Below are 16352 nucleotides of genomic sequence, written 5' to 3'. Positions count from 1 at the left end.
TGTACATAATAGTTCTGAATGATTATCTTTTATTATTCATATTATTATTGTTTATTTATATGGCACCACAAGGGATCAGCAGCACCTAACAAAACATGAATGAGCAAAAACAACGTACTGTAACGAGCAATTTAGGACAAGTACATGGTAAATAAAGGTAGTTTCATCAGTGGACCGGACACTGAAGTAATTATTAGGGTGGCAGAGACCTAGGGTTAGGTGCCATTAAGTGTATGAAAATTTAAATATGATAAATTCCTTATATATATTCTAAGAAAAGCACATGAGGAGAAAGGGCCCTGCTTGTTAGAGAGGTACTCTTTACCTAGAAGGGCGCCCATCGCGACCATCGAATGCACTAAAAATCGGGTGCGACGCGATGCCCGCGATGGCCGCGATTTCCCATAGGGACCAATGTTAAAAATGAGATTGGACCCGATTTTAGTGTTCAATGCCTCAATGCCCGCGATTTTTACATAGGAAACAATGTTAAATGGGCCACAGAGCCCTAATAGTCACCGTGAACTCTGAAATGGCCCCCACAATTGTTAACGCCACCCCACGATCAACGTGAACCCGAAGCGTGGCGAGCGCAGCGAGCCCGCGAGGGGCGGCGGTACGCGTCCTCCAACCTTTTCATGCCCTACTATCCACGTCGGCGTGGAGTTGAGAATAGAATAGTGTGGCGAGCGCAGCGAGCCACCGAGGCCCGAAGTGTGGCGAGCGGACGCGGATACCTTCACAGTTATACGCGTCCCCTCGCGGGCTTCACAGGTGTCCGTAGCGAAAAGCGGACACCTGTGAAGCCCGCGAGGGGACGCGTTTACCTGTGAAGGTATCCGCGTCCCCTCGCGGGGCTCGCTGCGCTCGCCACGCTTCGGGCTCAGTGGCTCGCTGCGCTCGCCACACTATTCTATTCTCAACTCCACGCCGACGTGGATAGTAGGGCATGAAAAGGTCAGAGGACGCGTACCGCCGCCCCTCGCGGCCTCGCTGCGCTCGCCACGCTTCGGGTTCACGTTGATCGTGGGGTGGCGTTAACAATTGTGGGGGCCATTTCAGAGTTCACGGTGACTATTAGGGCTCTGTGGCCCATTTAACATTGATTCCTATGGCCAAATCGCGGGCATTGAGGCATTTAACATTAAAATCGCGGTCAATCACCGTTTTTAACATTGATCCCTATGGGAAAATCGCGGTCATCGCGGGCACCCGTTTTTAATGTACCCGCCATTTACCCGCGATGGCCGCGATTTTTTACCCCCGACGCCCGCGATTCCAATCGCGGGCGCCCTTCTAGGTAAAGAGTACCGTTAGAGATTACATTATTTACCCATGCATGCAGATGATTAAACTGAGTGGCTTTCAGGTGGGGAATTCTGTGACAACACCGCTGCCACTTTCGTCCACAAGGTCAGTCCTGCTGACTTGTGGAAGAATCATGCCACACCAGGGTTTCATAATTTCAGTCTCCAAAGCACCTTGACAGTCCAAGTTTTAAGGATATCTATGCTTGTGCACAGATGGTATGATCAAACTTACTGAAGTACTAATTAATTTATCTGGCCTTAAGCATAGATATCCTTATTTAGACCCTTATTCAGATCTGATCGCAGTACAAATTTGTTCTCAAAATGGGCAAAACCATATGCAGTGCAGGTGGGGCAGATGTAACACGTGAAGAGATAGTTACATTTGGGTGGGGTGTGTTGAAACTGAAGTCTAAATTGCAGTGTAAAAATAATGCAGCCAGTATTTACCCTGCACAGAAACAAAATACAGTAACTCACACAAATGTAACTCTTTCTGCACATGTTACATCTGCCCCACCTGCAGTGCACATGGTTTAAGCCATTTTGAGAACAAATTTGTACTGCTATCAGATCTCAATAAGGGCTGCAGTCAAACATGGACTATTATGGTTTGTACACACGGTATGATTTTGGCTACAATTTTGACTATATAGTAAAAATAGGATAGTAAGTTAGCCAAAATCGCACAGTGTTTAGGAGGCTTGCAATACCGATGCATGTCCCCGCAGTGTCGGTATCGCAAGGGAAAATAGGCTGTGCAGGCAAGTCTATTTTGACTATGTAGATATAGCATAGGTTCTCAAACTCTGTCCTCAGTACCCCAAACAATTCATGTTTTTCAGGTTCACTCACAAAATACACAAGTGAAATAATTAGCTGTGGATATTTGAAAATGTGTCAATAAGTAATGACTACACCTCTGCACTTGCTGGGTGACCTGGAAAATGTGAATTGTTTGGGGTCCTAAGGATCACTGCCAAATAAAGAACATGCCAGTATGGCAGTATTATAGTTTCATCTAATATCAAAAATATGTTTAGGAACTGTATCGGCTAATCTTATATGCTTCACCACCACCATTAAATTAAATGGGGAACCATTGAACACTGTGAATGCAGTATATGCTGACCTATCCCATAGAGCTGGGGGATCATTTCAAAGAGAAATGTAGTGGTGCATACACACTGTACAATTTATTTGACCAATTTCATTGAAAGATATTTCAATTGAACCCAGTTTCCTGGACGAGAGATGTTGATGACAGACGAAACATCTAGCTACAGTTTATAGGCTCTTTTTGAAAGATGTCCAAATTGAGCTGCATGCACAGTTGACGAACAACCTTGAAGAACAATTGGCGGGTATGCGCATCATCATTCATCTTTCGTCGCAAACGCACTGAAAGATATTTTGACCAATTTCGTTCATGACCGAAATTAACAAAATTTGTCAAAAAAGTTGGTCAATAAAATTGTACAGTGTGTATGCATCTTAAGGGTGAAGCACACCTTGGTAATATGGAATATTTTATTGCCTTCCCAAATATGTAAAAGATTAAGGAAATAAATATACATATACCGTGTGTACAAACCATAATAGTCCATGTTTGACTTATTGAGATCTGATAGCAGTACAAATTTGTTCTCAAAATGGCTTAAACCATGTGCACTGAAGGTGGGGCAGATGTAACATGTGCAGAAAGAGTTACATTTGTGTGAGTTACTGTATTTTGTTTCTGTGCAGGGTAAATACTGGCTGCATTATTTTTACACTGCAATTTAGATTTCAGTTTCAACACACCCCACCCAAATTTAACATCTCTTCACATGTTTAGGCTTGGTGCACCTTAAAGAAAGCTATAATGTCCCATATCTAGAGCACTTGGAAATAAGAGCATCAGCAATTCTGCGAAAAACACAATCTTGAGAGCCAATAGACCAGATCTTGTGGGCTGTTTTAGATTGTCCTTAGAGATGCAGTCACAATACTCGTGTCATTATTATCTCTGCTTCAAGCATCTGCCTAAGAGGATTTGCTCAGGATTTACCAAACATTCGACAGAGGTTCTCTAATGTATGCTTCTTTTATGTAGGTCTTTAGGACAGGCCCGTCATCAGACTCTCTTCCTGATGCGTATCATTACCGGGGAAACGGTCCCATACTTCATTTGCTGCATTGTAAACATTTACTTGTATTCTGTATAATGCTGAACAGCCAGGGCATTAACTGGAGATCTTAAACTCTACTTTCCTCTACAAACATTTGTCTTTTAAACTATTGCTGTACTTACAGTACATTTACCTCAGGATTTGGTAATGGACAACATAATAGAAGACAGCAGGATATTTAGCTGGGCTCATATCCTCTATGGGCTGCACCAATAACATTACTGATTTTAATGTGCACCTCTATGGAGAAGCAGTAAACTTAGCACTGTTAGTGGGATCATACAGATCATACTGTCCCAGAAAGCTATGCACCTGATTCAGATGTGCTTGGAGGTGATTACATGGAAGCAGCGGCAACAGCACTAACATGTTAATGCAGCAGGAGGCGTCTATAAGTAGACGAATCGTCTGTATGAGTAGCCCTTATGGGATACGGTCACTAGGTCTACAAGCATTAGGGCGACACCACTAGGTTGACATGACTGAAGGTCGACATGACTGAAGGACGACAGGGTCATTAGGTCGACATAAGCATTAGGTCAACACAGGAAAGGTCGACAGTCAAAATATTGACATGGGGTTTTTCACTTTTTTTTGAGCGGACATGTCCCGACAGGCGGTATTTCATGCCCTACCATCCACTAGGGCGCGGTGGGAGAATAAAATAGTGTGCTGAGTGTAGTGAGGCACCGTGCCCGAAGCACGGCATGTGCAGCGAGCCATACTTTTTTATGTCCATGTCGACTGTGTCGTCATTTGGGTAAAAAAGGTGAAACCCCTCATGTCAACATTTTGACTGTCAACCTTCTCCATGTCAACCCAATGCTAGTGTCAACCTAATGACCCTGTTGACCTTCATGCATGTTGACTTAGTGGTGTCAAGCTAATGCTTGTTGACCTAATTGTCTATCCCAGTGGTTCTCAACCTCAGTCCTCAAGAACCCAACAGTGCAGGTTTTCCAGGTCTCCACACACAATCAAAGGTGAAATAATTAGCTTCACCTGTGATCTTTTAAAATGTGTCAGTAAATAATGAGTGCACCTGTGCAGATGCTGGGTGACCTGGAAAACGTACACTGTTGGGGGTCCTTAAGGACTGAGGATAAGAACCACTGGTCTATCCAATGATATAATCTGTTATAATCATGCTTTCCGGTTTTCCTCCAAGGTTAAACTGTTATGTCGTAAAGTCCTTTCCTTTATTAATCAGACTTTCCAAATGAATTTGCTCTTGCTTCTGTCTCCCTTATTGTTTGCCTGATTTGATATTTGGAAAGATCTTGCAATATTGAAAGCGTAATGCCTATAAGCATACTTATTGTTACTTTAGTAAAATAAAATATATGCTCCCACTGTCTCTTGTTGGAATATATGACTATATCTATTTTCATAGACATAATGCTTTTTCTGATTCAGAAACATTGTAAAAATACTTAAAAAAACAAAACATATAGACGCCTCCTGCTCGAATTAGTGATCGGATGACCTTGGACACCATCCAGCCACCGTAGATTCAACAAAGAGGCCAGAAAATATTTGTCTTCCATTGAAGATCATGGCCATGCCACATCAGTCCCTGCGGAATGTGCAGAGACTGATGTTAATGGGCAAATATCCTCTGTAAAGCAGAATATGTGTATGCTATAGAAATAACTGGTAATAATGATAATATTGTGTAATCTAGTGTTATCCACTTCCTATCTGACAGATCTAATCTAGGATTAATTAGTTAATGCATAATATGCCATTTACACTAATCCATTAACCCCTTGGGTGGTATGCCCGGAAATTTTCAGGGCTCAGCTGCACTGCCGCAGCGGGCTGTCCCGGAAAATTTACGGGCATACCACTTTGCATTAGGTGCCCGCCAGTGGTGCCTCCAGTGGAGCACCACTGGCGCACTACCTTTTAGGGGTCCGCCCGTCACTCCCACCCCGCTCCTGTCGCCCCCACCCCCTCCACTCCGGCGATCATACGCCGGAGATCCCCTGCCACCAGATTTGTATCAGTGACGTAGGCAGCAGGCTTTGGGATGGTCGGCGCGGCTTGGGGGGACTTGGGAGAGTTCAGCCGCCCGAGTCCTCCCGAGCCGCCGCGAAACATCCCCGAGCCTACCTGGTAGGTTTGTCCTGCCCCAGCAAAACCCACCACTCAAGGGGTTAATATGTCCCATGCCAATTCAGAAACAATAAGAGAAATAATGAAGCACACATAGGTCTCACTGATTACATGAATGAAAGGTCATCTTCTCTGTGTGACACAGCACATATGTGTAATGGCCCTCATCCACTAGTGTGATTTGGCCATTTTTTATGCTATTCCGACACATTGCTGCAACAGATCACATAAAAAGTAATACATTGCATGTCATTCACATGTGATTGAGATAGCAGACAGGGCCACTGAGAATTATCTTGGGCCCTGTTAAAATTGTGGGAGGGGGGGTGGCCTAATCATGGAAGGCGTGATCACCTCCATGCCCTCAAAATTTTACCGGGAAAAGAGTGAAAAAAACCCTCTACAGGAGTCGAGGGGGAGTGTTATTATTCCCCCCCCCCCCTTCAGAAGCAGCAGCACACACCTACATGTGCTGTGCTGACAGCAGGCTCAGCATGACCTCTCACACTGTCAATTAGACACTCATACTGAGCCTGTTGTAGGTGTGTGTTGCTGCCCGCGAGGGACGAACGGGGGGACGAACGTTGGGGCCCCTCCACCAAGCCCTGCCTCACCACCACCACCACCTCTCGGCAGCCCTGGTTGCAGATCCTATGGGCTGCCATAAAAATTTGTTGCATACCGTAGCCCCTGCTAGGATCGAATGTGGTATATTGTATGCAAAAGGATTGCATACAATTTATCTTATGCGATCCTGTGCCCCAGGAGCTGCCGTGTGAGATTGCGGGGTATCGCATGTAATACCTCGCACTAGTGGATGGCCACCTCAAGGGCCTCATGTACAGAACTATCCAAGATGAAGAACACATATGCACATAGGGCTTGGAAGGTAGAGACGGTACACTCTTCTGCAAACCCCGTACAGCGGCTGTGCAACTATTTTTGCCTTCTACTACGACTGATTCCACCTGTTATGATTGTTTTTTTACTACATTAATTATACCCATTTAAACAACTGATGTTAATGGGATAATTCCACCCCAAAATAAAAACAGTGCAGCGCCAAAGACCTGTTCCACTGCATCCAGATGAAGGGGGTTATCAAAATGTGATTTAACATAAGCAAGGTCCACATGAATGGAAATATATATTGGGGCCGACAGAAGTTATTTGGAAGGTTAGACAAATAAAACATGTAAGCATTGTTTCAAAAACATATACCTCGTGCCTGAAGCAAGAGTCATAGTGCACTTACGCTTCAAAGGATTTATTCCTCTTTGCTGTCTGAATTTAAAAACTAAACCTATATTCCAGATGTATCAATATTAAAAGGTATCCTATATTTGGTTCCTAAAGTGTTTTTGATCCTCGTCTGCATTCTCTATGGAATACGATGCAAACAAACCCTTTGGAATATTATGCAGGCACAGAGATGATTGATCCTCTGTACTGCTCTGCTGCTCCCTCATCTAGCTGAACGATGATATTGTGGGCCTGCAGATGTCCCGGTATTTTTTATTCATGAAAAAATGGGTATTTGCTTGCCCATACGCAGAGCTGAGCACATGTATCAGTGTGCCCACCCCTATCCATACAGTTATCATCATCATCATCAACACACACCTGTCCTGTGCAGGGCGTGACATTAAAGTCACCATTCAGAATGTCGACACTGACATAAAATTGACATATGTAAACAGTCAGCATGTTGGCAACGCGTTTTCCATAGAGGCGATGGCCTCTGCTTGTGAAGACGGAGGTGTGTCACAGTCGTTTAGTAAGGGAAAAGACCAGGAAACTCTGCACAACTTTCTTGGCCTTTGCAATCTGCATGTTGTGCATCCTCAAGGGTGCCGCAAGCCGCCAAATTGTGTCACTTTGATCCAATGCAATGCAGGTTAGATAACTACTACAGCAGGAGGAACCTACTTTTAATAGTTACCTCCTGCTGCACTGTCACACATAGGTAACTACTCACATCATGTTCACATCTCTAAACACTCCCTCCCACCCTCTCTGGTCAGCCAATGATGGCCGCCTCTCCTCTTCCCAAGTCACAGCATCCCATGCACATATCGAAGATTCTGCCCACACTGCCCCTTCACTGCATTGAGCACCCTCGCTCTCCCCAACCTTGCAGATCTTCAAACTGTCCCTGAAAACCCACCCATGCTCACTTCCTGCCTTAAGGCCTCCTTGCCTGCACCTCATGTCACCTGTCTATCTACCCCTCCCTCTAGACTGTAAGCTCCTTGGAGCAGGGCCTTCTACCCTCCTGTCTCACAGCCTTCTTCTCTTGCATTTCAATTACAGCTCTAACTTACTCAGCTCCCATCAGCTCTTCTCATTTGTAGTCCTTAATCGTTACCTACTACTACTACCTGCTTCTGGTAGTCCAAGGACAGTATGTGGCCAATAGGGTGACAGTGTCTAGGTTGACCACTATTGGTTGACAGTCATTAGGTCGACACATGAAAAAGGTCCTTTTTCATGTGGCGGACTTTTGACCACGTCAAACTAATACATGTCAACCGTTTTCATGTGTCAATCTAACGACTGTCGACCAATAGTGGTCGACCTAACGATGTCAAACTAGACAGTGTCGAGCTATTATTATCCATTTCCTAAGTGGGTGACTACCTGCTTATCTAACATTTCTGTGGCTGAAACGAGAGATCTCAGGAAATGAATGAATTGACATACAGTATATTGCAGGCAATTCAAGACAAGAGGGTTTACATCAGCGCTGGGCAATTGCGGCCCTCCAGATGTTGATGAACTACACATCCCAGGATGCTTTGCATTAGTTTTGCTATGTGGCCATGCTGAAACTGATGCAAGGCATGCTGGGATGTGTAGTTCATCAACATCTGGAGGGCCGCAATTGCCCAGCCCTGGTTTACATAATAGCATAAAGTACCACTAAGGGGGAGATTCTCTAAGAAACCCAGCCCCCTTCGCCTCTCTTCGCAATTATAATTATCGCATATGCTCTAACATATGCAATAATTATAGCAAAGGACAACAGGTCCCGGCGGCTCCCCCCTCCCTCCCACACCCGGCGCTGCTGCTGCGCCGGGCTTTCCTCCTCCCTGCACCCGGAAGAGGATCAGTGCAGGGAGGAGGTCACAGGTCCGGGCAGCACAGCTCTGTGCTGCCCGGACACAGGTGAGGGGGCGATGCAGGGCGGCGGGGGTCTGTCCGGGGCGGCGGCGGGGGTCATTGCGGGGCGGCGGTGGGATGCGGTAGAAGCCCATTGGCTTCTATGGGGCATCGCCAGATTTCTCTGGCGATGCCCCCCGCCGCGGCATCCCAAAATGCATTTTTTTGCTTAGAGAATCTCCCCCTAAGTCTTTATTTCTAAAGCAGGAGCCACTTAAAAGGCAATACCAACATGGTGTTGCCTTTTAAATGACAGCTGCTTTAAGAAAAGAGACTCTGGGAATCTCACTAGAGCATGCATCTCACAGTCTATTACGTAAACCCCATGGGGAAGCTACTTATATTGTTAAGATGTAGTGTTTCCCAGCTCCACCCACTTTCCTCTACTTGCACCTTAGGTCACGGTTGCCAGCTCTTACATTTAAAATGTGTCTATTTTGGTAAAACAAAAAATCACTCATAAGCAGCCGAAGCAAGAACATAAAGAGCACATGTAAATGAGAAAGTATACTAACCTGAAACATCTGCCGGACTTTCCTGCGAGGCAAATTCACATTAAGCTTATGCATGAGCTGGTAGATCTCTTCAATATTCAGTAAGCCATCCCTGTTCTTGTCAGCTTCTTCAAAGGTCTGTTTCACCCATGTACAGAGTCATTAAGGACGTGTTGGAACTCAAAAATCTGCCCACTTTCCCTTACAGTGAATTTCATTTTGTTTTACATCTTGGTCAGTTTGCAGAGAACCTCCATCGTATTGTTAAATAATCGCCTGCAGCAATGTTTCCCAGCTCCAGTCCTTGCAGAACCCTAACAGTGCATGTTTTCTATATTCCACACTAGAGCACAGATGTGGTCATTAATGACTGACACAGTTCAAATGATATACAGAAGGTACTAATTATTTAATTTGCAATTCTGTAAGGAAACCTGCAAAAACATGCAAAGCTAAAGTTCCTTGAGTATTATATTTGGGAAACAGACTTTGAATAAGGCGATTTCAGACTAAACTCTTTGAAAAGCATTATTGCAATCAATGGGGGGTATTGAATCCGGAATGTCCCAGTCAGAATCCCGTCTGAATTCAGTTTTTCCAACAGATTCAACAGTAAATCGAAAGTTGGAATTCAATATTCTGACTGTGAAGTGTTGGAAAGTCTGTGGATCGGCAAAAACACTGCTGTTTTGTCGAAAAACAGAGGTGGATTCAACAATCATGTCCATTTCTCACAATCCCTATAGAGGCGGGTCTATAGCAGGCGAGTCCCGTGCCAGGACTGAATACTGAACTGCCAATATTTCTACTGTCAGAAATATCATCAGAGATTGAATTCCCCCCAATGACAACTGTGCTACATGCAAAAGAAGCCATTATTTACCCTACATTCAGTGCAATGTATTTGAAACCCTTGAATTGCAACATGGTTTTTCCAGTCACACAACTGCTTGCTCTTTCACGTTCTTTACTCCCATCTCAGAATCATGGCCTAATAGATGTTATAATATTTTAAAATATAAAAGATTAGCAGTATTTAGCTACTAGAGATATTGCAGTAGATGGTATTGATTATTCATAATATTGGTCCCACATAAAATCGTCCGCCCAACCATTCCTCCAATACAGATAGATCTGTGCATTCCCTTCTCTGATACGGCATACACAGGCAACCACAAAAATTAAACAATTAAATCTCTACTTAAGCGCTAGGCTCACTAGACAGGTGACTCAGAGGTTAGCATTCATGTCGTTCAGCACACCACTAAGTGCATTTAGTTGCAGGTTAAACTGTCCCCACTGTGTGTTTGTCTGTGATAGTGAACATAGAACGTGACATTCTGTGATTGTAAGGCACTGCGTAATAAGTTGATACCATGTGAATGAAAACATAACATAACGTTATCATGGCATTTGTCTGATTGGAGAACATTTTCTCATTAAAAAAAAATATATTTTTACAATCAGACTTTCAGTACTGTATGTTAGCCAGCCTCAGACTTGTCTAATTGCTTCATAGATGAATGAAACAACTTCTCTATACGTATTCAGGTAGACAATACAGAAAAAAAAATTAAAATAAAATATGTGTAGTACAGTTTCCTTAAATACAATTTGCCATAATTTCCATTATTGCATAGAAACATTTTAAGGTCTCCAGCGAAGCCTTATAAATGTTTAATTAAGGAGGCCTCCTTAACTGAATTAATAGCACTTATGAGTCCACGGGGAGATTTATAAATTGTGTGGAATGCAAATGATAACAAACACGTTAATATACATTCCGATAGATTGTATCAAGCACAAGACTTCTGGTTCATACCAGTTTGTCTGTTTTCAAGACTATATTTTTTAAAGAAAATAATATGTATTGTATTCCAATGTATTACAATCATCACATAATGCAGACTAAATCAAGTTTAGATCTAGCAATAGAAGGTTAAAGTGGTTGTTTAATGATAATTGTTTCTCTGTATATAACAATTCCAAGAGGTGCTGGTCAATACACTCTCATTAAAAAAAAAGAAAAATCGCTGCATAATGAGAATATCCAATAAACAATCCAATATACAGCTGCATATTATTATATTATATATACACACAGATACTGTGTTTTTTCTATGAAAAGTAATGTAACAAAGTTACAGATATTTCATTATCTGTGTAAGAAATGCACACACACACACACACACACACACACAGATGCCAACAGAGCTATAGTATATTTTTAGCTACATAACTCAACACAAAATAAAAATCAAAAAATATTGAGTATGCAATGAATTCCCCACCCCTCTGTGTGTCTGCTGTCCCTGTATTACATTTTATCTGCACAATAGCAGCCGTCTTCCACCCCTATCTCCCTAAGCCTATTCCTCTGTGTCTCTTGTCAAGTTTCCCTGCCAGCTGGAACAGCAATGGGCTCAGTTGAAGCAGTAGAATTCCAGCTGCTCATTTTATTCTCGGGGAGCTACACGTTTAGTATACAATGTATGATTGCTAATGTATATTTCATATTAAACACAATGGAAATATAGACTGATATGGTGAAGTCTGAACTATACAGGGTGCAAAAGAGATGCCAAATTATGTGGTTTGTTCTAAACAAAATGATCAATACGTTTCTCGTGAAAAAAAAATTGTTCTTTAAAAAAAAAGGGTTTCAGGATCAGTACCTTAAGTAACGTAGTGTAACCTAGAGAATCTTTGTTTGCATCTAAATGAAAATCATTTGCTTTGTATACTTATACTTTGTATAATCAGTTATTTGACACATTTACTTATGCACACTAACAGCCCTCTATATCAGTGAATTTCAACCTTTTTACCTTGCGGCACACTAAATAAGATTTTCACATTTTTCAAGGCACACCCCACAGGGCAAAACACATTGGCCCCCACAGTAAAAAAAAACAACAAACCTATTGGGCACCATATGAAAAAACAATCACACTGGTCCCCACAGGTAACAAAACTAAAATACATTGGCCCTTTACATGAAAAGAAGAGACCAGTAAATAACAGTTGATCTGGTGGTGGCTGTAAACTGGTTTGGCCATCTCTAGATCTGGGGGCACACTTGAGAACAGCTCAAGGCACAGTGGTTGAGAAACACTGCTCTATATGATTCTGCTAATGAGGTTTCAACTTATTTGGGGTTCAAGAAGGAGCCCCCACTTTCCATGCACTTCTCCCAGGCCGCACATTGTAAAAATTTGAAACCCCCCCCCCCTCCCTTCCGCTGCGAGTACCACCAATTGGTATTTGTAATTGTATCTCGCTTTTGTTGGGTGCGCACATTCATGTGAACTCTGCGCATTTCATGAAACAAACTCACATTTGAACCTAACCTGAGTCCTGGGACTGCATATATATATATTTTTTATATGCCCAAAATATAATTGTAAGTAATGCTTAGTATGATATAAAAATAACTCATAATCCGTACCATATATTCCATATTAAATGGAAAACCAGCCACAGATTTGCATGCAAGTTAAACTACAAGTATTTCAAAAGGATATTGGTCATGCGTCCTTTGTCTCTTAGCTAGAGAATCTTCATCACTTATTCCTGCCATCAAATATTTTAATCCTGTAATCCATGTTCGCGCTTCCTCTGGGTTAGATGTGATCAGATCCAGAGACTCCATATGGTTACCATGGTAAATGGTAAAACAACAAGTGGGGTCAAAGTTTCCTTCTGCATGGCGATGGAAGATTTCAGATTGCCTCCCCTCTGTGACTTTGTAAATTGAATCAATTATAACTGAAATGAGAAAGACAAAATTAGGCATTCTCAGGGGATCCCTGTGCGTTGTTTAGAAAATATATCATCTTTAACAGAAAGCGCTGCCTACACTCCATCATTTTTAAAGGTTGATTGTTTTGCGGAGTTAAATATGTTCTAGCAGGGTGAGAGCAACACAGGATAATGGTGTTCTAGCAGTATGCCATGGGAACAGGTTATTAATGTGCCAGCAGGCTAAGGAAGACATATTTGTTTTAATATGGTGAATAAAGCCATAGAATATGTTTAGTAGAAAGAGGTTAGACATGAAAATGTACCAACAATAGAAATTTTGTAGGTTGTCAGGATACAGTGATCCAAAAGAAAGGGATATGCATTTCAGAGGTAATAAGTATGCCAGCCACGTAGATGATGTACTAGCTAATGGTGCACAGTGTTAAGTATATATAAGTCTAAATAATTCCTAAGTCACATCACTGTAGAAGAACTACAGAGTACAGTACAAGTAGGCCACTGTCAGTGTTCTTAGTGTTTCCAAAGAGCACCAGCATCTTCTATTGAGATAGTGATCGAAACTTAAAAGCAAAGGTCATGTATGTGCGCTGTGAGGGTAGGAGAAAGCAGAGGAATCCCCATATGTTGTGCATGTTCACTGTGAGGGTAGGAGGAAGCAGAGGAATCCCCATATGTTGTGCATGTTCACTGTGAGGGTAGGGGGTAGCAGAGGAATGCCCATAGGTCGGGCATGTCACTGTGAGGGTAGGAGGAAGCAGAGGAATCTCCACAGGTCATGCTTGTGTGCTGTGAGGGTAGGAGGAAGCAGAGGAATGCCCATAGGTCGGGCTTGTCACTGTGAGGGTAGGAGGAAGTGGAGGAATCCCCATAGGTCATGCATGTGTAGTGTGAGGGTAGGAGGAAGTGGAGGAATCCCCATAGGTCATGCATGTGTAGTGTGGGGCTAGGAGGAAGTGGAGGAATCCCCATAGGTCATGCTTGTGTACTGTGAGGGTAGGAGGAAGTGGAGGAATCCCCATAGGTCGTGCATGTTCACTGTGAGGGTAGGAGGAAGCAGAGGAATCTCCACAGGTCATGCTTGTGTACTGTGAGGGTAGGAGGAAGCAGAGGAATGCCCATAGGTTGGGCATGGTGGAGACTTAGGTTGGGTCGCAGGGCTACGGTTTAAATGATCGTATTGCATGTGTATGGTCTGCAGTATGCATGCTCAAGTCATTCTTCTGAAGGCAACTTGCAATGGCTAGCCATAGCTAGCTGCCTACAGGGTGAGTGACACCTGCAGGCATTTGGGTGTCTCGGAAAATCCCCAGCCATTGAGAGGGCCGTTGACATCAGCAGCAGATTCCTCCTCCCCATGACCATCGCAGTGCTTAGTAAGTATATACTGTATATATATACTTACTTGGCACTACGAACAGGGGGAAAACCACTAAATAATAAGGGACTTTCCCCCTGTGTGCATGGCTGCAAACGCATTCACAACCAGGCACATGGGGGGGGGGGGGGGTAATGCCGAGGCGGGGAGCAGAGTTTACCTGATTACTGGGCTCCAAAATCCCGCAGCCCAGCAATCAGGTCTGAATAGGGGCTTTAGGACATCAACATAGAAGAGCAGGTGCACCATACAGTGATTACAATTTCAATACATTTAATATTTATATATCATATACATATATTATTCCTACATTTATTAACATTGTCATGCCTGTATGGTGCACCTGCACTCTTGTTTCTATGTTACCGTCTTCTGGTGCGTTCTAGTTGTACTTTCGGCAAAATAAGTTAGCAGGGTTGCACAGAACGTGGAGGCTCACTTGCGCCAGGCATCTCATGCTGCGTGGAGCAGGGCTGGATTAAAGCAGGGGCAAAAGGGGTCAGTACCCCTGGGTATCTGACAATGATTAATGGTGCTGAGCATGGGGTGCCAAGGCACACTGACTGCACAAGTCTGCAGTGCATTACTGGGAGTCCCATGACACTTTGCACAAGAGGGCAGAGGCTGAGAGGTTTGTGCTGAGCTCTGATTGGTGGAGCTCATTACATGCTTCTCAGGCCCATGGAGGACAGCAGCAGCAGCCTAGTCACTGGAGGGACTGTGAGGTCTCCTACAGTCCTACAGAGCAAGGTGCAGAGGGACAAACACAGGCTTTCATGTGGTATGTATGTATGTATGTATGTAATCCCTCCTTGCAGTTACCCATTAACCAAGTTTATACTGCCTTTACTCTGTGTTTTGACAGTGTAATATTATCCCATGCAGTTTGCGGCCAGTAATGACAAGTGCAAGGGGGCCCACCTGTCCAAAGTGCCCCGGGTCCCCCGAAGGCTTAATCTGGCACTGGCATGGAGTATTAAGGCAGATGTATGAGGACATAATTGTATACAGTATCTGTGTTCCACTGAGTCTCTGAATTGGCATACTACTGTAGGTGCTACAAAACAGCATCTGTGGCTTTTTTTTATAAACACCAAGTTTCATTGTGCTCTGTATACAGACTCAGTCGCACCTGGATATACAAGTGTCACAAAAGATACCCCAACATTAGCAGAATTGCACAGAACCTCACTTGCGCCAGTCATCTCATACTGCCTGGGATATTGAGGATAGCTGTAAAAGAACATGGGCCAGATGCACTAAGCTTCAAAAGTGATAAAATGGAGAGTGATAAACAGCCAGCTCCCACCTCACATGTCACAGACAGTGTTTGAAAAATATCAGGCCGGAGCTGATTGGTTGGTTGTTTATCACTCTCCATTTTATCACTTTTGAAGCTTAGTGCATCTGGCCCCATGTCTGTGACATCAATCAGGGATATCTCATGAATTATACACATAATAAATAGCTTTTTTACTTATTTATTTTTAAGTAAATATCTGTAAGTTGCTGCTTCAGGGTGAGTATTGGGTGGTCAAATGAGTAAGCCCCTAAAATAATTAATTAACAGGATTACGAAGAACTAAAGGGTGAACTAAGTTCATGTCACGGGTATGCTAAATAAATTGTTCCCCCACTTGCTGTAATAAGTTACAGGAAAGAAAGGCGCACGCACCAAAAAATAATTGTAAATGTCTAAATGTAAAAGTTAAGGAGTTTATAGCACACTTGCTGTTCCCTTTGGTTAAACTCTGTGAAATGTAATTACAGAGCACGGATTGAACATCAAAGTAAGGCTTATCATTCTTTATTTAAGAAAGGGTACCCTATTTTTAGATAATGACATACTCTGGGGACTTTTAATTTTATAGTGTCGTAAATCACATGAATTACCACAAAAATGTCTGTGGAAATGCTTCATAGCAGAAACACTGTATATACTAAAAGAAGTAAAAGA

The 16352-nt window shown here is 43.1% G+C and overlaps 1 protein-coding gene across 3 annotated transcripts in view; it reads right to left on the bottom strand.

Moving 5' to 3' along the window:
• Positions 1-16352, bottom strand: part of PLCH1 (phospholipase C eta 1) — a 155832-nt gene that overhangs the window by 80872 nt on the left and 58608 nt on the right. For all 3 annotated transcript variants that reach the window (XM_083177900.1, XM_083177899.1, XM_083177901.1), the window contains exons 3-4: positions 12780-13023; positions 9277-9406 (exon numbers count right to left, since the gene is read on the bottom strand). In XM_083177900.1, the coding sequence (XP_083034026.1) occupies positions 9277-9406; positions 12780-13023 (374 nt within the window). The remainder of the gene's footprint in view (positions 1-9276; positions 9407-12779; positions 13024-16352) is intronic.

This window comes from Crinia signifera, chromosome 3, assembly GCF_055691185.1.
Source record: "Crinia signifera chromosome 3, ASM5569118v1, whole genome shotgun sequence".
Classification (NCBI taxonomy): domain Eukaryota; kingdom Metazoa; phylum Chordata; class Amphibia; order Anura; family Myobatrachidae; genus Crinia; species Crinia signifera.
Note: the sequence above shows the minus strand (reverse complement) of the source record. Positions and strands in the feature narration are given on the sequence as shown.